At 39.4% G+C, this 24,083-nt stretch overlaps 1 protein-coding gene across 4 annotated transcripts in view; it reads right to left on the bottom strand.

The window, feature by feature from the left end:
• Window positions 1–21,932, bottom strand: part of UBAP1 (ubiquitin associated protein 1) — a 69,689-nt gene extending 47,757 nt beyond the window's left edge. For 2 of the 4 annotated variants that reach the window (XM_055578847.1, XM_055578851.1), the window contains exon 1: window positions 21,706–21,932. Coding sequence is in view for 1 of the 4 variants with exons in the window: in XM_055578849.1 (XP_055434824.1) it covers window positions 21,335–21,371 (37 nt within the window). In the remaining 3 variants the exon portion in view is untranslated. Of the gene's footprint in view, window positions 1–21,334; window positions 21,419–21,705 lie in introns of those variants that run through there. The other 2 variants (XM_055578849.1, XM_055578848.1) reach the window with 2 other exon arrangements.
• Window positions 21,933–24,083: the final 2,151 nt, after the last annotated feature.

Here is a 24,083-nt window from a genome sequence, read left to right as displayed (position 1 = left end):
AGTAGCCCTATACCTTTCAAAGAAACTGAATTTGAAGTTAAAAATCTTATAAAGAAAACTCAGGGCCCAGCTGGCTTTACTGGTGAAGTCAGCCATTCAACACAAACTCTTTCAAAATATTAAAGAGGAAGGAATAATTTCCAAATCAGTTTATAGGGCAAAAAATTATCTTGATACAAAAACAGCCAAGACATTATAAGAGAAAATGATAGGACAATATCCCTCCTAAACATGAATGCAAAAATTCTTCAAAGTTTAGTAGCTCAAATCCAACAACATATAAAAGTATACTATATAGGGACAAAGTCGAGTTTTTCCCTGGAATGCAAAATTGGCTGCATATATTGGTTGAATATATTAAAAATAATTGGTTGAACATCTATCTAAAAAATTAATCAGTGCACCAGCTTCCCTGGTAGCTCAAGGTAAAGGATCTGCCTGCCAAAACAGGAGACACGTTCAATCCCTGACCTGGGAAGATCCCACATACCACTGAGCAACTAAGCTGGTGTACCACAACTACTGAGCCCACGTGCCACAACTACAGAAGCCCACATGCCCTAGAGACTCCGCTCTGCAGTGAGAAGCCACCGCAATGAGAAGCCCCTGCTCACCACAATTAGAGAAAAGCCTGAGCAGCAATGAAGACACAGCACAGCCAAAGATTATTAAATATAAATAAAACTAAAAAAACCATTAATCAGTGAAATTTACCATACTGGCAAATTTAAAAAGAAAAACCACACAATTATCTCAAGAGACACAAAGTTCATTTAACAAAATTCAACACCCATTCCTGAAAACTGAGTAAACTAAGAACAGAAGGGGATTTCCTCAACCTGATAAAGGGCATCTATTTAAAAAAAAAAAAAAGCCTACAGTCTACATCATACCTAATGGAAAAGACTTTCCTTTTAAGTTCAGGAGTAAGGCAAGGATGTCCACATTCCATCACTTTTATTCAATCTTGTATGGGAGGTTCTAGCCAGTACAAAAAAAAAAAAAAGAAGAAAATAAACAAGAGGCGTCCAGATTGGAAAAAAAAACTATGAAACCTTATTCTGGACAGCAAGGTCTGTAGAAAGTCTAGTGGAATCTACAAAAGAATAACAGAACTAGTAAACTATACACAAGTTTAGTAAGATTGGAGAACATAAGATCAATACGTAATTATTACATGTTATATCCTAGCAATGAACAATCAGAAGCTGAAATGTTAAAAATCACCACGTACAGTTTCAGTTCAGTTGCTCAACTGTGTCCGACTCTTTGCAACCCCATGGACCGCAGCACGCCAGGCCTCTCTGCCCATCACCAACTCCCAGAGCTTGCTCAAACTCATGTCCATTGAGTCAGTGATGCCATCCAACCATCTCATCCTCTGCCATCCCCTTCTCTTCCCACCTTCAATCTTTCCCAGCATTAAGGTTCATTTCAAATGAGTCAGCTCTTCGTATCAGGTGGCCAAAGTATTGGAGTTTCAGCTTCAACATCAGTCCTTCCAGGACTGATATTCAGGACTGATTTCCTTTGGTATTGACGGGTTGGATCTCCTCGCAGTCCAAGGGACTCTCAAGAGTCTTCTCCAACACCACAGTTCAAAAGCATCAATATTTTGGCGCTCAGCTTTCCTTATAGTTCAACTCCCATATCCATACATGACTACTGGAAAAACCACAGCCTTGACTAGACGGACCTTTGTTGCCAAAGTAATATATCTGCTTTTTAATATGCTGTCTAGGTTGGTCATAGCTTTTCTTCCAAGGAACAAGGGTCTTTTAATTTCATGGCTGCAATTACCATCTGCAGTGATTTTGGAGCCCAAGAAAATAAAGTCAGCTACTGTTTCCACTGTCTCTCCATCTATTTGCCATGGAGAGATGTAACCGGATGCAAAGATCTTAGTTTTCTGAATGTTGAGCTTTAAGCCATCTTTTTCACTGTCCTCTTTCACTTTCATCAAGAGGCTCTTTAGTTCTTCTTCACTTTCTGCCTTAAGGGTGGTGTCATATCTGAGGTTATTGATATTTCTCCCAGCAATCTTGATTCCAGCTTGTGCTTCATCCAGCCTGGCATTTCACATGATGTACTCTGCATATAAGTTAAATAAGCAGGGTGATAATATACAGCCTTGACGTACTCCTTCCCTGATTTGGAACCAGTCTATTATTTCTTGTCCAGTTCTAACTTGACCTGCATACAGATTTCTCAGGAAGCAGGTAAGGTGGTCTGGTATTCCCATCCGTTCAAGAATTTTGCACAGTTTGTTGTGATCTACACAGTCAAAGGCTTTGGCATAATCAATAAAGCAGAAGTAGATGTTTTTCTGGAACGCTCTGACTTTTTCGATGATCCAACAGATGTTGGCAATTTGATCTCTGGTTCCTCTGCCTTTTCTAAATCCAGCTTGAACATCTGGAAGTTCACAGTTCACATACTGTTGAAGCCTAGCTTGGAGAATTTTGAGCATTATTTTGTTGGTGTGTGAGATGAGTGCAACTGGGCAGTAGTTTGAGCATTCTTTGGCATTGCCTTTCTTTGGGATTGGAATGAAAACTGACCTTTTCCAGGCCTGTGGCCACTGCTGAGTTTTCCAGATTTGCTGGCATATTGAGTGTAGCACTTTCACAGCATTGTCTTTTAGATTTGAAATAACTCAACTGGAATTCCATCGCCTCCTCTAGCTTTGTTCATAGTGATGCTTCCTAAAGCCCATTTGACTTTGCATTCGGAGGTGTGGCTCTAGGTGAGTGATCACACCATCATGGTTATCTAGGTCATGCAGATCTTTTTTGTATAATTCTTCTGTGTATTCTTGCCACCTCTTGTTAATATCTTCTGCTCCTGTTAGGTCCACACTGTGCCTGTCCTTTATTGAGCCCATCTTTGCATGAAATGTTCCCTTGGTATCTCTAATTTTCTTGAAGAGATTTCTAGTCTTTCCCATTCTATTGTTTCCCTCTATTTCTCTGCATTGATCACTGAGGAAGGCTTTCTTACCTCTCCTTGCTATTCCTTGGAACTCTGCATTCAAATGGGTATATCTTTCCTTTTCTCCTTTGCCTTTAGCTTCTCTTCTTTTCTCAGCTATTTGTAAGGCCTCCTAAGACAACCATGTACAAGAGCACTCTAAGTTATGAAATACTGTGGAATATATCTGACCAAAAAAATGTGTAAAACCCGAACACTGAAAACTATAAAGCACTACTGAGAGAAACTTAAGAAGACCATCTCAGTCTGTTCAAGTTACTGTAACAAAATACTTTAGACTGGGTGGCTTATAAAAACAGGAATGTATTTTTCACAGTTCTCAAACCTTTGGAAGTTCAAGATTTAGGCAAAAGCAGATTCGGTGTCTGGTTACAAACTGCTTCCTGATTCACTGATAGCCGTTTTTTTGCTATAACTTCACATGGCCATGGATGCAGGTAAGGGAACTCTTTTTGAGGGTTCCTCCTCATGACCTAATTATCTTTCAAAAACTCAATCTCCAAATATCACCACATTGAGGATTAGGTTTCAACATACAAATATTGGCATACACAAATTTTCAATCTATGGCAAAGACCTAAATAAATGGAGAGACAGATATACCATGTTCACAGGTTCTAACTCAGTATTTTTAGGGCACTGACTCTCTCCAAATTGATCTGTAGATTCAATATAAAGGCAAACAAAACACTAACATGTTTTTTGTAGATAGTCTAACAGGCTAATTCTAAAATTCACAGAAAAATGTGAAAGGCCTAAACAGCCAAAACAACACTGGGAAACTTCCTGATTTCAGAATTATACAGCTACAGTTAACAAGACAGCGTGATGGCATACAGACATATAAGTAGATCAAAAGAACAGAACAGAATCCAAAATCAGATCCTCATACACACTGACAAAATATTTTTAAGGTGCAAGAGCAATTCAATAGAGAAAGGGTAATCTTTTCAACAAAAGGTGCTGGCACAGATATATATCTATATTGTAAAAAAAAAAAAAAAAAACACCTTCCATTCATACCTCACACCACATATAAAAAAATTAACTAAAAATGGATCACAGACTTTGTAAAATCTAAAACCATACAAAGTCTAGAGGAGAACATACAAAATCTTTCCAACCTGTGATTAGGTACACCTAATCACACCTGTGATTAGGTAACATCTTAGATATAACACCACAGCACAAATTGTAAATGAAAAAATACACCATTAAAATTGAAAACTTCTCAAAAGACACTGCTAGGAGAATAACTCTCAAATGCATGAAATATAATCTTAAATGTTTATCAGCACAGAAAACTCAGCAGTGGCCACAGGACTGGAAAAGGTCGGTTTTCATTCCAATCCCAAAGAAAGGCAATGCCAAAGAATGCTCAAACTACCGCACAATTGCACTCATCTCACACGCTAGTAAAGTAATGCTCAAAATTCTCCAAGCCAGGCTTCAGCAATATGTGAACCATGAACTTCCGGATATTCAAGCTGGTTTTAGAAAAGACAGAGGAACCAGAGATCAAATTGCCAACATCTGCTGGATCATTGAAAAAGCGAGAGAGTTCCAGAAAAACATCTATTTCTGCTTTATTGACTATGCCAAAGCCTTTGACTGTGTGGATCACGATAAACTAGAAAATTCTGAAAGAGATGGGAATACCAGACCACCTGACCTGCCTCTTGAGAGACCTGTATGCAGGTCAGGAAGCAACAGTTAGAACTGGACATGGAACAACAGACTGATTCCAAATAGGAAAAGGAATACATCAAAGCTGTATATTGTCACCCTGCTTATTTAACTTATATGCAGAGTACATTATGAGAAACGCTGGGCTGGAAGAAGCACAAGCTGGAATCAAGATTACCGGGAGAAATATCAATAACCTCAGATATGCATATGATACCACCCTTATGGCAGAAATGAAGAAGAACTAAAGAGCCTCTTGATGAAAGTGAAAGAGAGTGAAAAAGTTGGCTTAAAGCTCAATATTCAGAAAACGAAGATCATGGTATCCAGTCCTGTCACTTCATGGCAAATAGATGGAGAACAGTGGAAACAGTGGCGGACTTTATTTTTGGGGGCTCCAAAATCACTGCAGATGGTGACTGCAGCCATGAAATTAAAAGACACTTACTCCTTGGAAGGAAAGTTATGACCAACCTAGACAGCATATTAAAAGGCAGAGACATTACTTTGCCAACAAAGGTCCGTCTTGTCAAGGCTATGGTTTTTCCAGTAGTCATGTATGGATGTGAGAGTTGGTCATCCAAAGAAAGCTGAGTGCTGAAGAATTGATGCTTTTGAACTGTGGTGTTGGAGAAGACTCTTGAGAGTCACTTGGACTGCAAGAAGATCCAACCAGTCCATCCTAAAGGAGATCAGTCCTGAGTGTTCATTGGAAGGACTGATGTTGATGGTGAAACTCCAATACTTTAGCCACCTGATGCAAAGAGCTGACTCATTTGAAAAGACCTTGATGCTGGGAAAGATTGAGGGCAAGAGGAGAAGGGGACAACAGAGGATGAGATGGCAGGACGGCAGCATGGCATCACCAACTCAATGGACATGAGTTTGGGTAAACTCCAGGAGTTGGTGATGGACAGGGAGGCCTGGCGTGCTGCAGTCCATGGGGTCGCAGAGTCCAACACGACTGAGCGACTGAACTGAAGCACAGAAAACAAAGACTAACAACAGAATATACAGTGATTTTTAAAAAGGTAAGTTTTTTAGTAAAAAGATTAGGGTTCAAATTCCAGCTCTGCTACTTACTATCTACATATCCCTTGAATAATTTAACATCTGTGAGCTTCAGGTTAATCAACCTGTAAAATGGGGATAGTAATACCAACAACTTCATTGGTAACTGTAAAGATTAAAGAAGATAACGCATATAAAGTACTTAGAACAATCTTAATCCATGTTACGTTTTTAATAAATGTTAGCTAAACAAATATCTTTAACAGTGGATATTTCCATTAGTGGAATTTTTCACAGTTATACTTTTTCTTTTTACACATCTCTGTATACTGTTTTCAAAGTAACTACTTCATATTCCAAACAATATGATTTTTAAATCCCTCAAATGAGTACAAACTAAAACAAAGAAACCTAACTGTACATCAAGTTAGAAAAGTGACAACAAACAAAAAATAATTTCATGTGACTGTGTGTGTGTGTTAGTCACTCAGTAGTGCCTGACTCTACGTGGCCCCATGGACTGTGGCCCATCAGGCTCCATTGTCCACGAAAATCTCCAGGCAAGAGTACTGGAGTGGGTTGCCATTCCCTTCTCCAGGGTATCTTCCTGACCCAGGGATTGAATCTGGGTCTCCCACACCGCAGGTGGATTCTTTACTGTCTGAGCCACCTTTAGAACTCAGGACTGTAACTGTGCATATTAGCAAAACATGTAGTAAGAACTTAAAGAACTGCAAAGATTTTAGGACTTACTTTTTCTTATTAGCAGTAAAATCAGCATTACTACTTTAAAGCTATTTGTATATGTGCAATACAGCAAATAAGTAATTATATTTATTGTAAGGGACCAAGATTTTTCAGGTAAGAGGGAAAAAAAGACAGGTAAAACATTAAAGAAGTACAAACTATTAAAACTAAAAAAACAATACAAACATGTAATTTTTGTATAAGGACAGTACCAATGAGCATCTCTAGTACCCAAATTTTGAGCTCTCAAACTCATTTCTGCACTTCATTCTTTTTTCCTCCAGTTTTACTCAGATATAATTGACATTGCTGTTATTCAGTCACCCAGTCGTGCCCGATTCTTTAAGACCCCATGGACTACAGCACTGGTCAGGCCAACCTGTGCTTCACCATTTCCTTAAGTTTGACCAAGTTCATGTCCATTGCACTGGTAATGCCATCCAGCCATCTCATCCTCTGATGCCGTCTTCTCCTGCCCTCAATCTTTATCACGGACTGTTCCAAAGAGTCAGCTATTTGCATCAGATGACCAAAATACTGGAGCTTCAGCATCAGTCCTTCCGACGAGTATTCACAGTTGATCTCCCATGAGACTGACTGGTTTGATCTCCGTGCCATCCAAGGGACTCTAAGGAGTCTTCTCCAGCACCACAGTTCCAAAGGCGTCAATTCTTCGGCACTCCACCTTCTTTATGGTCCAGCTCTCACAACCATACATGACCAGTGAGAAGACCACAGCCTTGATTATACGGACCTTTGTCGTCAAGAGTAATGTCTCTGCTTGTCAACATGTTGTCTAGGTTTGTCACAGCTTTCCGGTCAAGAAGCAAACGTCTGCTGATTTCATGGATGCAGTCACCATCCACAGTGATTTTAGAGCCCAAGAAGAGGAAATCTGTCACTACTTCTACCTTCCCCCCCTCTATTTGCCATGAAGTAATGGGGCCAGATGCCATGATCTTAGTTTTTTAATTATTCAGTTGACATACAGCACTGTATAAGTTTAAAGTATACAGCATAATGATTTGACTTACATGTATCATGAACTGATTATCACAAGTTTAGCGAACATCCATCATCTCATATAAATACAAATTAAAGAAATAGAAAAAATTCATGTGTGTACATGATGAGAACCCAGGATTTACTTTCTAAACAACTTTCATATATAACATAGAGCAGTGTTCATTACATTATAGTGTACATTACATCCTACTACTTATTTATAACTGAAAGGTTGTACCTTCTGACTGCCTTCATCCAATTCCCACCCCCCCTCCTCATTTCTTTAGTCACAAATCTAATCTCTTTATGAGTCTGTTTGTTTTTGAAGTATGTTTGACCTACAACACTATGTTAGTTCCTGTTACACACACACAGTGATTGGTATTTCTATACATTTCAAAATGATCACTATGATAAATCTAGTTATGATGTGTCACTATACTGCTACCGACTATGTACCCCACACTGTACCTTTCATCCTCATAACTCATTTACAACCACCATCTATTTGTTCTCTGTATCTATAGTTTCTGTTTTGTTATGTTTGATCATTCGTTCTGTGTTTTAGATTTCAGATAAGTGAAATCATAGATTATTTGTCATTGTCTGATTTATTTCACCTAGCATAATATCCTCTAGGTTCATCCATGTTGTTACAAATGGCAAGGTTTCACTCTTTTTTATGACTGAGTAGTATTTCATTTTGGAGAAGGCAATGGCAACCCACTCCAGTACTCTTGCCTGAAAAATCCCATGGGCAGAGGAGCCTGGTAGGCTGCCGTCTATGGGGTCTCTAAGAATCGGACATGACTGAGCGACTTCGCTTTCACTTTTCACTTTATGCACTGGAGAAGGAAATGGCAACCCACTCCAGTGTTCTTGCCTGAAGAATCCCAGGGACGGGGGAGCCCGGTGGGCTGCCGTCTATGGGGTTGCACAGAGTCGGACACGAATAAAGCAACTTAGCAGCAGCAGCAGTATTTCATTTTATATACATATTTATATGTATACATGTATGCTACATACCATTCATCTGTTGATGGACACCTGGGTTACTTCCATATCTCAGCTATTGTAAATAATGCAGCAATTAACACAGGGATGCATGTATCTTTTCTAATTACTGTTTTTGCTTTCTTTGGATAAATATTCAGGACTGGAATTGCTGAATCATATGGTAGTTCAACCAGTCCATTCTAAAGGAGATCAGTCCTGGGTGTTCTTTGGAAGGACTGATGTTGAAGCTGAAACTCCAATACTTTGGCCACCTCATGTGAGGAGCTGACTCACTGGAAAAGACTCCGATGCTGGGAGGGATTGGGGGCAGGAGGAGAAGGGGACGCCAGAGGATGAGATGGCTGGATGGCATCAACTACTCGATGGATGTGAGTCTGAGTGAACTCTGGGAGTTTGTGATGGACAGGGAGGCCTGGCATGCTGCGATTCATGGGGTCACGAAGAGTCGGACACGACTGAGCGACTGAACTGATGGTAGTTTAATTTTTAATTTTGGGGGGAATCTCTACACTGTTTTCCATAGTGGCTGCAACAATTTATATTCCTACCAACAGTGCATGAGGGCTCCCTTTTCTCCACATCCTCGCCAACACTTGTTATTTGTTGACTTTTTGATAACTGCCATTCTGAGAGGTGTGAGGTAATATTTCACTGTGGTTTTGATTTGCATTTCCCTGATGATTAGTAATGTCAAGCATCTTTTCATGTGCCTGATGGCCATCTGTATGTCTGCACTGAGAAATGGTTGCTTTCAGATATGGATAAAGAACTTATAAGATAAACCTGGGCCATTTGTTGTACATGAAAATAAGAAAATTTCCAAAGATTTACAGGTTATATCAAAAGGCTACCAAATTTTTAAAAACTTGCACATCAAAAATAATGACTATAATTGTTTTAAACACACATTATAAAGCCACAAGTCTATGATGATATTCAAAGATCCATAGAAAACCATCAGAAAGAAAAACAAACCACAAATAACCTACTACTATTAAGAGATGACTATTATACCAACTTTGAAATTGGTAATTAAAAGAAAAGAATTAAGCATTCCTCATTCCTTTCCAGTAGGAACTACACTTCAGGATAACCCTGCTTATGAGGGAAAGCTCTTCTTTATAGAAGAATGGCACCTCATAAACATAAATGAAAAAAACAGCGTGATGATTCAAGTTCATAACTTCTAATTATATAATTGATTCAAGTAAGTATCATCAATGGATGTTAAATTATTAGGTAAAGATTAACAGGGAGCTTTATAATAGAAGGATGGGGCTGACACCATCTGAACATAACTAGAATCACAAAAAGTGGGACAACCATTCATTATGTACCTCCTGATGGGATGTAAAAAGAAGGACACAGCACCACTTCTATGATGGCTGCTACCCCCAACCAAACAACAGAAACATGAATTAAATCAAGCTTCGAACCCTTTCTTTACAAGAATTAGAGGAGCAAGCAAAAAAGACAACACAAGAACACACAGACAAATCCTAAATTTGGAATACCTTCCGGACAAATAGCCTGGTTTCTCCAATGAAAAGGTGATAATTACCATATCACAGAAGAGACTTAACAGACCTGAAAACCAAGTAAGTGATAAGTATGGACCTGACCTGAGCTGTGAATGGAACAAACTATCTGTAAAGTGACACTTCTAAGACAATAAGAGAAATTTTCATATAAGATGGTTATTGCATTATATTAAGGAATTACTAATATTAGATAATAGCATGATAATTATATTTTTTAAAGAAAGTTAACTGTTTTATCAGTTAGAAACACATAATAATGTATTTATAGGAAAGTTTGAGATTTGCTTTAAAATATTTCAGGCACTTCCCAATCCCCAAAAAAGGGAGGAGAAAAGACTTGAAAAAGATGAGTCAAATGTTGATCTTTGTGCAAGCTGGGCAATGGGCACATGGGAGTTCATTACACTTTCTCCTTACTCTCTGGTACACTTTAAAATTCCCATAAAAATTATAGGAATAAAAATAAAAAGGAAGGAAAAAAATAAAAAGGAAGCCTAAGATATTTTTAAAGTGGTTTTATTGGACCTAGGACTGAACAAACCATTTTGTACAATACAGAATTTGGTTAGCCTTTGTTTCTGGTTCTGGGAAGTGAAAGTGAAAGTCGCTCAGTAGTGTCCAACTCTCGATGACCCCATGGACTATACAGTCTATGGAATTCTCCAGGCCAGAACACTGGAGTGGGTAGCCTTTCCCTTCTCCAGGGGATCCTCCCAATCCAGGGATCGAACCCAGGTCTCCAGCATTGCAGGCAGATTCTTTACCAGCTGAACCACAAGGGAAGCCCCTGGTTCTTGGAGGTATCCTCTAAATCCTTGGAATTTCCCAAGTGATACAAAAATCTTTGTTTGTCTTGGTGGGCCCCTAGACCATACTTGATAGTTTATGCTAACAAGATGACTTAAGGGACAGAAGATGACCATACCAGAAAGACAAATCATGTGATTAGAAGGGAAAGATTTTAAGCCATGTAATATGTTCAACATTGAGGGAGGGGAAGAGGAGGGCTGGAGATCAAATTCAACCTTGTGGCCAATGAATCATGCCTATGTAATAAGTCAATAAAATGAAATCTGGACACAAACTCTGCTGAGCTTCCTGGTTAACAATATTCTGTGGATCTGGTGACACGATGATGTGTCAGGAGGGTGACACATCCTGATTCCACCAGGAGAATATTTACATGTTTCTGACCTTCCCAGGTTTCACCCTATGGCATCTTCTGACTAGTTCTGATTTGTATACTTTTTGCTATAACAAATCTGTAATCATAAATATAGCACTTTTCTGAGTTCTGTAAGGCATTGTAGCAAATTATCTAACCTGAGGGCTGTGTGGGAACCTCTAAATTTGGAGCAAGTTGTTTCAAGATGTTCTGGGAACCCTTGAGCTTGTGGCTGATATCTGTGGCCAGTCTTCTGAATGACTATGCCTTTAACCTGTGTGCATGCGTGAGTGCTTAGTTCCTCAGTCATGTCCGACTCTGCAACCCTCTGGACTGTAGCCTGCCAAGCTCCTCTGTCCATGGGACTTTTCAGGCAAGAATACTAGAGCAGGTTGCCATTACCTCCACCAAGGGATCTTCCCAACCCAGGGATCAAACCCACATCTCCTGCATTGGCAGGTGGATTCTTTACCACTGTGCAACCAGGGAAGCCCATTAACCTAATTCTAGGTAGTGTCAGAATTGCACTGTGAACTCATAAAAGACATTCAGGGGACAAGTGAGTAAATGTGAGTAAGTACTGATATAATATGATAATATGCAATTATTGTTGGGAGTTCCCCAGGGGTCCAGTGGTTGGGACTCAGCACTTTCACTGCCATGGCCCAGGTTCAATCCCTGGTTAGGGAACTAAGATCCCACAAGCTGTGTGGTGTGGCCAAAGGAAAAAAAAAAAGAAACATTGTTTACCATAGATGGTTGGGCATGGTTAACAGTGGTGTATTTATGAAGAAAAATGTCCTCATTTTAAGTTATATAATATTCTAGTGTAAAATGACTATAATTTAACTCTAAAATATTTCTGAAAATAAATCACACGGCAAAAATGTTGTTAAATCTTGTTAAAAGGATACCCACAAGAAATTGTACACAATTATTATGATCCAGCAATCCCACTGCTGGGCATACACACTGAGGAAACCAGAAGGGAAAGAGACACGTGTACCCCAATGTTCATCGCAGCACTGTTTATAATAGCCAGGACATGGAAGCAACCTAGATGTCCATCAGCAGATGAATGGATAAGAAAGCTGTGGTACATATACACAATGGAGTATTACTCAGCCATTAAAAAGAATACATTTGAATCAGTTCTAATGAGGTGGATGAAACTGGAGCCTATTATACAGAGTGAAGTAAGCCAGAAAGAAAAACACCAATACAGTATACTAACGCATATATATGGAATTTAGAAAGATGGTAACAATAACCCTGTGTACGAGACAGCAAAAGAGACACTGATGTATAGATCAGTCTTATGGACTCTATGGGAGAGGGAGAGGGTGGGAAGATTTGGGAGAATGGCATTGAAACATGTAAAATATCATGTATGAAACGAGTTGCCAGTCCAGGTTCGATGCACGATACTGGATGCTTGGGGCTGGTGCACTGGGACAACCCAGAGGGATGGAATGGGGAGGGAGGAGGGAGGAGGGTTCAGGATGGGGAACACATGTATACCTGTGGCGGATTCATTTTGATATTTGGCAAAACTAATACAATTATGTAAAGTTTAAAAATAAAATAAAATTAAAAAAAAAAAAAAAGAAAGAAATTGTACACAATTAACTAAAACAAGTCAAAAGAGCACAGTAAGAAAACACAGGAATATGCAAATAGAATTCTAAAGTGAAGAGGTATGTTATCTGGCTTTCATTTCCCCCCCCAATGGAAAAACTAGCTATATAATTACTTTTGTGTGGGTGTGTGTGTGTTAGTCAGTCATGTCTGACTTTGCAACTTCATGGACTGTAGCCTACCAGACTCCTCTGTTCTTGGGATTCTCCAGGCAAAAACTGGAGTGGGGAATCATTTCCTTCTCCAGGGAATCTTCCCGACCCTTTGTTCCCCCCTTAAAGCTAGTTCCCAATCAACTTCTGTTGATTTAAAAAAATATCCCTGCATGGTCACAACAAAAAGCAATTAATTTCTCAGACTTATATGTCTCATTCATTCAACATCTGTTTAAGGCGTACCTACTATTACTGCCAGATACTTCTCTAAGTACTTTGCCCACAAAGGTTCATATAGTCAAAGCTATGGTTCTTCCAGTAGTTATATACAGATGTGAGAGGTGGAACAACTGATGCTGAAGCTGAAGCTCCCATACTTGGCCACCTGATACAAAGAGCCGACTCACTGGAAAAGTCCCTGATGCTGGGAAAGATTGAGGGCAGGAGAAGAGGATGCCAGAGGATGAGATGGCTGGATGGCATCACCGATGCAATGGACATGAACTCGGTCAAACTTAAGGAAATGGTGAAGGACAGGGAGGCCTGGTGTGCTGCAGTCCATGAGGTCACAAAGAGTCAGATATGACTTAGTGACTGAACACACACACAAACACACACACACTTCTCTAAGTGGCAGCTATAACAGGACAGAACACCTCATTGAAATTAATTCTAATGAGGGACGTTCTCTGGTGGTCCAGGTTGGGAACCGCCTGCCAATGCAGGGGACGCGGATTCAATCCCTGGTCTGGGAAAATTTCACATGCCATGAGGCAACTAAGCCCATGTGCCACAACTACTGAAGCCCGTGCTCTACAACAGGAGAAGTCACTGCAACAAAAAGCCCTCGCACCACAATTAAGGAGCAGCCCCCACTAGCCACAACCAGAGAAAAGTCCACACACAACAACGATGACCCAGCACAGCCAAAAATTAAACAGATAGACTATTAAAAGAAAAATGCAAAAAGACAATGGCACCCCACTCCAGTACTGCTGCCTGGAAAATCCCATGGATGGAGGAGCCTGGTAGGCTGCAGTCCATGGGGTCGCTAAGAGTCGAACAAAACTGAGCGACTTCACTTTCACTTTCCACTTTCATGCATCGGAGAAGGGAATGGCAACCCACTCCGGTGTTCTTGCCTGGAGAGTCCCAGGGACAGAGAAGCCTGGTGGGCTGCCATCTATGGGATCGCACCGAGTCGGACACGACTGAAGCAACTTAGCAGCAACAAACATAAAAGAATAAATAAAACTTACTGAGAATCGCTGGATAAAATGTAGTACATTACCTTTAGAAAATAAGGATATTAGCTGACAGTGAAAAGGTATTATGCTTGTAAGGAAGCACATGTTAAAAAATTTACATAATTTTCAAAACTGTATGTTGAAGTCTTACTTAGTTTTGAAAATACCATCACATACATCATCTTATCCAAACCTTACATTCTATGAGATATAAGTAAGTATTTCTATTCTTGTTTCACAAACTAAAAAGTTCAAGTCTGAAAGAGATGATTAGTTTTTAAAAAGGAAACCTGAACTACAACTTTAGACCTTTAAACTCACTCTGTAGTTCTGATCATTGCAATATAATCTCTCCAGGCAAAAGACACTAATTAAAAAGCTTATAATAAATTAAATTTTTTTTTAAATCTCATAAAAAGTCCCAAATCAACCTCACATTATAGTAAATTCAAAAGTTTACTATTGAAAGTATGATCCTTGGGCCACAACATAACCTGAGAATTTCTTTAAAAATGCACAATCATAAACCTACCCAGAACTACTGAATCAGGATCTACATTTTACCACAATCTCCAGGTGATCTACATGAACAATAAAATTTAACAAGGATCGAGAACAGTTTAAAAGAACTTTTCACAACGATAAAAATGTTTTATATATCCACTGTCTATGTGGCTATCATATTGGACAGATCAAGAACATTTCAAATTAGAATTCTGCCTAAATATAATTTCTTACCCACTAAATAAAATAAGCCTGTTACCGTAACATGTACTCTTTCACTAGATTCTGTCAGCAATACATACAGACCAAACCATTTTTTTTTAAAACATAACTCAAAATGTATAGCTTCCTAGAAACATTTGGAGTAAGACTTATGTTATTATAGAGTAAGTCATACCTTATTACTGGCTGCATTATATAATTACATTTATAAAAGACTCATTTGATAATCTTCCAATAATTTTAATATGGGCTTTCAAAGAAGAAATGTTCCATTATCTTTAAATTCTGCTTATATAAAATGCTGAGATCTCTGAATAAGCCAGGTAAGTGAAATATTATTATATAAACTACCTACTACAAGGATGAAGTTAGATTCCCTATTAAATTATAAGAACTAGGTGGAATTTCCTGTTTTAGAAAATGGATGGGACATTTGAATGAATGAGGAACAATAAACAATCAATAAACAATTCAAGACCTTCAGTGATTTTGAAGTATTTCAGAACAAAATTTGTGGTAGGTTGGTTGGTTTCCTATTGTTATTATCACTTGGAAATAGAATAACCTTTGATGGAAGAAAATTTTTTGAGATTTCACTAGCTACCCCTAAAACCCACTCCACATGAAAGTGAAGTGAAAGTGAAAGTCACTCAGTCATGTCCCATTCTTTGCCACCCCATGGACTACATACAGTCCATGGAATTCTCCAGGCCAGAATATCGGAGTGTTTCAGTTCAGTTCAGTCGCTCAGTTGTGTCCGACTCTGCAACCCCATGAATCGCAGCACGCCAGGCTAGTCTTTTCCTTCTCCAGTGGATCCTTCCAAACCAGGAATCGAACAGGGGTCTCCTACATGGCAGGCGGATTCTTTACCAACTGAGCTATCAGGGAAGCTCTAAAATCCACTCCACATAATAATTTGTAATCTAACATTGGACTTTGAATTCCGCTCACAGAAAGGAATCATTTATCATACACGGCGTGGAATAAGGTATAATCTACCAGAAGGAGGAAAAAAGGAACCTACTGCCCATATCCTTCCCCAATGAACTCTAAAAGGAAATATTAACACTCCCAACTACAGGAAGATATTAGGATTAGTAAGATCTCATTCTTACCAATGAAGGAAGAAATGAGAAAGAGGATATGAACTCTGCCTGGGACTACTACCATGATGATGAGATGTAGCACGAAAGAAGCAAAGCCAGTCTGACCTTGAGTTTCCAAAGGGTTAATAAAGGTTAATTTATTAATAAATTAATAAAGGTTATTATTTAACAAAGGTTATTTATTAATAATAAAGGTTAGGGATAGGCCATCCAGCCTATCCCAACGAACAGTAACTGACTGAGAATTAAAGGTAGCCAAAGATGGAATTTAGCATCAAGATCTTTAAGTTTGTTTTTCTTATCTATTTACCCACCAAACCTGAAGGTAACTAAAAATTTTCTATTATACTTTTCTATAAACTATGAGGGACATTCTAAAGTATGGTATTTATGCAAGGACTCTCAAAAATCTAGGGAAATAGCTTTCACAAATATCAAAGGTGTACTGTATATCACTATACAGTATTTGCAGTACAATTAAAGCCTAGTGGATGTTTTATATTTCCACATGATCTTTGCCAGGATCAGGACATCCAACTCCCTAGAAGAACAGTTCCTTCTCATGAAAAGAAAAAAAGTTTTTAAGAGGTTTTAATACACAAAAGAGAAATTCAAATCCCTCAAGATTTTAATAAAAATAACCTAACAGGTAAGAGTTTAATGTGGATAGGAGACACAGCCTAAAGAACTGAGCAGAGTTTAAAAAACAAAATAGAAAAACTATATCCTCCATCACATACGTTCTAGCTGATTTGCAATTTTCATCATAACTTTTTTTTGGTCGTGCTGCACAGCTTGCAGGATCTTAGTTTCCTGACAGGGATTGAATCTGAGCCCTCAGCAGTGAAAGCACAGTGTCCTAACCACTGGACCACCAGGGAATTTCCCGTCATAAATCGTAACTTTAAATAGTTTCTCCAATACTAAGAAGAGTTATTTCATTCTTTTAAAAGTATCTAATGAAATTTAAATACCATAAAAATATGATACTAATCCCACCTCCCAAAAAAATACCCTCCACATAAACAACTCGTTAACTGTGAAAATGTACATATTTCTATTTAACCATGTAATTACATTCCACCTAAATATATAATACTATATTACTTGAAAATAAAGACAAAAAAACTCTTCAAAAATGTTTCCAAATCAGCCCTTTGACAATTCACAATTATTCTTGATAAAACCCAACACTAGACAGACTAGACATCAAAAAATCTTTCTGAACATATTTTAGTAGAAATCCTTCTGCTCAGAATAAGTGACTCATTATTAACTGTTCACACAAGAAAACTCTCTCACTGTCAAACCACATGGTTAACATTTAGTAAAACGTATGTGTTCACTAAGTTGCTTCAGTCGTGTCTGACTCTTTGCGACCCTACGGACTGTAGCCAGCCAGGTTCCTCTGTCCAAGGGATTCTCCAGGCAAGAATACTGGAGTGGGTTGCTATGCTCTCCTCCAGGGGATCTTCCCAAGCCAGGAACTAAACCCGACTCTCTTACATCTACTGCATTGGCAGGTAGGTTCTCTACCACAAGTGCCACCTAGGAATCCCAATAAAATGTATACATCATTCACAACCTGTTAAGTTTCCCAGCTTGGGGAAATATATATAACCTGTGTGTACAATTCAGGTTGCTTTTAAAATCCTTTTAAAACCCTCTGGCCTGGGATTTCCCTTGCAGTCCAGCAGTTAGGATACCAAGCTTCCACTGGAGGGGAAATGGGTTCAATCCCTGATCAGAGAACTAATATCCTCCATGCCACACAGCCAAATAAATAAATATTTTTAAAATAAAAAATAATTTTTAAAAAACCCTCTGGTTCTTAAAACTCCAAATACAATACGAGCACAACTCCTGAGAAGTTGGCCTTTCTCATCAAGCAAATATTGGTATTAAATGTCAGATTAGATGCCACATGACACACAAACTTTAGTACTTATTAAAATAACATGCCTAGCAGAAGAGGACTTCCTAAATATGATACAAAAAGCATAAAAGTCTGAAAAGTTCATTCAGTTCATTAAAATCATGAACTTTTCTCATCAAAAGACTATGAAGAGATGGTAAGACAAGTTAAAAACTGGGAGAGAATATTTGCAAACCATAAATTAACAAATAATTAGTATACAAAATACATAAAGAACTCTCAAAAATCGATCAGAAAAAAAAGAAGACTCAAAAACAGGCAGAGAACTTGAACATACGTATCAGAAAAATACAAATGGCTAATGAACGTACAAAAAAGATGCTCAACTTCAGGAAATGCTAATAAAACAAAGTAGATACTTTTTCAAACCCAAAAGATTAGAAAAAAATTTAAAAGTCTGACAATATCAAGTGCTGGGGAGGAAGTGAAGCAACCAAAACACACACTGCTGGCTCTCGACTCAGTAAACCACAAGATTCACAAATACCATAAACCAACTCAGTGAGTCAAACACTGGAAGTGTTTAGTAAGCGTTAAGCAACTGACAATGACCAATCCAAATTCTGAGAACACAAGTGGATTACTGCCAAATACAAATGTTGGCCCTTGATGAACCAGGTCTAACCTGACTCAGCAATTATAAAAACTTTTAGTCCTTTATCCAGTTTATACAGTTCATTTTGCTAAGTACAAAATATTCAGGTATTTATTTCCTCCTAGAACTGATGACATCTTAAGTGACTAAAACTGTAACGAACTATTTATCATTCCAGTTACGCTATTTCAATGAGAACAAGTAGTTTAAAATGGCATTACTTTTAAAACTCATGCTTATAGTTTAAATTTACTTCATAGGAATTGGAGTGGCCCTGTGACCATGTTAGAGGGGCAAAATGATGTAACAGACAGAGTCAGTGAAGTTGCTCAGTCGTGTCCGACTTTTTGCAATCACAGGAACTGTGGCCTACCAGGCTCCTCCATCCATGGAATTTTCTAGGCAAGAGTACTGGAGTGGATTGGCATTTCCTTCTCCAGGGGATCTTCCCAACCCAGGGACTGAACCCATGTCTCCCACATTGCAGGCAGACGCTTTACCATGTGAGCTAACAGGTAAGAGTAAGGGCACTGAAATTGGACTAAATGAATTTAGAGCAGCAACCTTAGTTTAAGTTACTCAACTTTTCTGATCCTCAGTTTCCTCAATACCTAAAAAGCAAGCCTATCTTTGCCTACCCAAACAAATCATAGGAATAAAAGTGAGATGATGTAAAGTGTTTAACAATACCTAGCTCATTAATATAGACCCAGTGTTAGCACCTATCCCTCTGTAAATCTAGCTCTCATCTAAAATTTTTAAAATCTGAAATGTTAACTCTCAATTCACAGGAAAATAATATTCTTACATTCAAATTATTTTCAAATACAACAAGACATTGTGTGCTATGAAAAGCAACACCCTGATTACATCTTTCTCTAACTGAAAGGCTCTTTTCCTTTAAGAAATTAGATTCTGGAAAAGAGGACAGATTTTCAGTTATCCTCATGACACAGAAGTAAGGATTCTCATGCTATGTGGGAAACTAAATCCAATTGATTTCAAGCTTCAATTCAAGGTTTTCTTGATTCTAAGAAGCTTATTTAATACTTAATGGTGGAGGTGGTTGTTTAGGCACTAAGCTGTGTCCGATCCTTCTGCAACCTCCTGGACTGCAGCTCTTTAGGCTCCTCTGTCCAACGGTTTTCCCAGGCAGGAATACTGGAGTGGGTTGCCATTTTCTTCTCCAGGGAATCTACCCCACCCAGGGATCAAACCCGAGCCTCCTGCACTGGCAGGCAGATTCTTGACCAATGAGCCACCAGGGAAGCCCTAATACTTACAGTACTGCATGCTAACTTTGGCATTTCTTGAGAAAGGCTATCTGAAGAAAATTACCTGTAATGATGACCAGATAGTAGCTTGGTTTTGGTTTTGGTTAGTCTGTGGAAAATATGGTTATGCTTTAAATAATCTACATATGGAAAAACCTCAAAACATTCAACAATATAATTAAATAACAGGAAAAATGTATAATACTGACAACTACACTCCAGTAATGAAGATACATTTATAATGCTGAAAAAATTCAGAGAAATTTGAATTAAACTTCAGGAATCCTCATTTTAAATACCTTACCATTGTCAAGATATCAAAGAAAAGTCGCACAAGATAAAGTGATTTGCCAACCTAAGAAATGGGAACTAACAACTACTGATGAGAGCTCGTCACAGACGTAATACAATCATATCAGGATACTGTCTTCTTCAAAAGAAAAAGAAAAGCTTTCAGATATACAAAAAATATGTCATGATGAAAAAAAAAGTATGTATGATGAAATACTGAGTCAAATACTACACAACAGAAAAATTCAGGAAGTTCTTATATTTACATAATTTTCTTCCTTAGTCTTCATTTCCAAAAAAACATTTTTTCTTCCAATGAAGCTGTACAGTGATAGAGTCTCACTAGAGAAACATTAATTTTCCCATTTCCATAATTATAATGACTTATTAATGCAACACAAAGTAGGCAGTAATAAACATTGAATAAATAAATCACAAAATGAATAGGATGGATTAGAAACAAAACTTTAATTTATAAAAACCTACTATAAAAACACACCAAAAAAATCCTACTTTATAAAGTAGGTTAATGTAGACAAAGGAATTCTTTTAGACCTCGGACATTTTACATTCTTTGCTACAAAATAATACAGAAACTTTAACTTTCAGTTTGGGACACTTACAAGAAAGAACTGGCTATCACTAAAGACTAAGTGCCCTGTTTTTCTTATCATCAAATCTGGCAAAATTCTAAAGAGAAATATCCATCAAATCTACTCAAATTCTAAAACACTGATAATTAGAACTGAGGAAAGAAGCCCTATTAAGTGGAGTTAGAACAAAAGCTACTTAACAGATAACTACCAAATCTGTTTTTGCAACACTCTATGGAGTTTAAAAACTCTGAAAATTTTATCTCACTTTAATATAAAATGTATTTTTATGGCCAGCCACACTTTAAACGTGTGGAGACAACACAAAGGTCAGAGATCACTATTAGAGATCAAATAAATGAACTATAACTTTATATTTCACAAGAAAGATTAGGAACTGTTTCTGAAGTCCAGGTGGACTGGACAGATAAGTCTCTACCCAAGAAACAAACAAAAGCAGCGAGAAGACCAGGCAATGTCGAATGTATCCCCAAAGATCACTCGCCCCGAGTCTGGTCTCCTCCCTTTCCCCCTAATCTCATCGCCTCAGAAAAAACTAAATCTGTATCTCAGGTCCGCAGCTCACCCTCAACCCCCCATCACTCACCTTTACTAAAACCTAGGTCCCTCTGTCTCCCCGACATCCTCTATTTCCCACCGAGCTCTCGTTCCAGACAGCTACGTACTGCGCCTATTTTCCAGCAGAACATTAGTCCCCTTAATCCGAACTCACTTATCTTTCCGCATCCCATCTGCCCTCCGCCCCTTCAATGCTGGTCCCCTCACCCCGTCCCTTCTCCCAGAATCCTTCCCAAGTCACCCATCTCTGGCTCTTGGCCTTCACACCCCCTAAGCTGCAGCTCCTTCATTCCACTCCGTCTCCAGCTTCCTCCGTCCCTCCCCCATCCGTCTCCCGGTACCGGCTCCCACTCCCAACTCCGCCCCTCTCCTACCTCCCCGAGCGAGAGGCCCCCTCACCTGAATGCTGCAGCCGCCGTGCCAGAAGCCGAAAGGTGCTGCCGCCGACCGGCCTCCCTGGCTCGGTCCCTGCTGAGCTCCTGACGGCCCCTAGGAAGAGCGAACACTACCACCTCCAACTCTGCCCGCCCCGGGCCAGACCGTCACCGTAGTCACCGCCAGTACCACAGCCGCCATGTTGAAGTCCCACTTCCCTCCTCCTTCCCCTCACCGCTCCTCCCCTTTGGGCGTCTGACGTCGTGGCGTCGTGCCCCACCCCTCGAGCTAATGGGAGGAGTCATGGTGACGTAGCTAATTTCCCCTAGGAGCAAACATCTGCTAATATCTGGAGGGTTGCAATTTGAACAAGTGAACCCGACTCACTAGAGGGTTGGAGGAAAGCTGCGGGGGTCACCGAGAGGGTAATGCGTAGGGGTTGGAAGAACCTCCCAGGAGGAAGCCCGCGATCCCTGAATCTCAAAGAGAAGCACAAAGGCTTTCCAAAGGGACCAACTTAGATCAGAATGTCTGACTTCAGATCCTGAGTCATGGACTTGGTACAAAGTCCTACCCTTTCTGGGCCTCACTTTCCCAATTTATAAATTGTAAGGGATCAGGATCCTATAAGGCCTTTTCAGAACAGACCTCTACCCATGTCCTCCTCCTGCCTTTTGTCTGTAGAAAAATTTAGTCAAGGAATAAATTTAATCAGACAAGTGGAAAAAATACAGAAGGAAAGGAAAACAGTTAAGCATTACAAACTAATACTTTAGCCATTAAACGAAGTTGAGGACCTTTAGTTCTTCCTCAAGGACTATAGAAAATATTCTGAGCTATGTCATTTAAGCTGTCTTGCAGATACTGAAGCCCCTACCCCCACCCCTCACCCCACACCACCACCACCACCACCGAATGGAAGAAGTTAATTATAGGCAAGTGAGAAGGAAATGGTAACCCACTCCAATATTCTTGCCTGGAGAATCCCATGGATAGAGGAGCCTGGCAGGCCGTGGTCCATGGGGTCTCAGAGAGTCAGACACAACTGAAGCGTCTAAGCACACAGGCAAGCTCATAGACCCCAAACAAGTTGGAACCAAAAGGTTTTGATTACCTCACCACCGTCCAATCATAAGAACGCCCACAAGCTGACCACGCCCGGCTTCTTAGAAGGCAATAAAACTCCTTACTACCCCCCACCAGGGTGGGACACATAATCTGGAGGACATAAGCTCACTGTGCCCCTTTTGCCTGACAAAACAATAAAGCTGTTATTTTCTACTTCACCCAGAACTCTGTCTCCCTGTTTCTGTTAGGCACTAGTGATCAGAGGCCAAATTTCAGCAACAAAATGAATGGGTTGAAAGGTGACCTCTAATAAATCTCCCCCCAATTCTGACATTCAGTGGGTTTAAACCAGGTAATCCAATCCCAAACCTTTACTTCCTTCTGTCCTAGAATCAGGTGCCTGGATGTTCACAACTGAATGAGATCAATCTATGTTCCAAAAAGTTCCTAGCTGGTGGGAGAAATAGAAGCATAAACAGTAACTCTAGAAAAAGAGTGGCAGTGGCTTCAGTTGCTCTGGAAAAAAAAATGAGTTTTAGCTAAAGGGTTAGGAAAGATTTACATCTCTACACTTTCTTGGTTCTACAGTTAAAGAATGTATACATTCTGGTATCTAATTCTCTAGCCCTATTTTATCTCTAGAACTCCAGAGCATTTAATTGTATTTTGAAGAGTACAGCAGTTTTATTGACAGAAGGTGGGTATTCCAGAAGGGGGGCAGTCAAAATGAACAGAGAATAGGAAATCATCAATTCTGGACAACTTACCTACTTAATTCAAACACAGCCACAGAAGGCTTATGGAGAGAGCAGTGATCTGAGCAAATCTCCTCAATAGGAGAATTTAAATGGTTCACTTCAGTTCAGTTCAGTCGCTCAGTTGTGTCCGACTCTTTGCGACCCCATGAATCACAGCACACCAGGCCTCCCTGTCCATCACCAACTCCCAGAGTTCACTCAAATCCACGTCCATCGAGTCGGTGATGCCATCCAGCCATCTCATCCTCTGTCGTCCCCATCTCCTCCTGCCCCCAATCCCTCACAGCATCAGAGTCTTTTCCAGTGAGTCAACTCTTCACATGAGGTGGCCAAAGTACTGGAGTTTCAGCTTTAGCATCAGTCCTTCCAAAGAACACCCAGGACCGATCTCCTTCAGAATGGACTGGTTGGATCTCCTTGTAGTCCAAGGGACTCTCAAGAGTCTTCTCCAACACCACAGTTCAAAAGCATCAGTTCTTCGGCGCTCAGCTTTCTTCACAGTCCAACTCTCACATCCGTACATGACTACTGGAAAAACCATAGCCTTGACTAGATGGACCTTTGTTGGCAAAGTAA

The sequence above is a fragment of the Bubalus kerabau genome, chromosome 4 (genome assembly GCF_029407905.1).
Source record: "Bubalus kerabau isolate K-KA32 ecotype Philippines breed swamp buffalo chromosome 4, PCC_UOA_SB_1v2, whole genome shotgun sequence".
Lineage (NCBI taxonomy): Eukaryota > Metazoa > Chordata > Mammalia > Artiodactyla > Bovidae > Bubalus > Bubalus kerabau.
The sequence above is the reverse complement of the archived record's forward strand: the minus strand, read 5'-3'. Positions and strand labels throughout refer to the sequence as shown.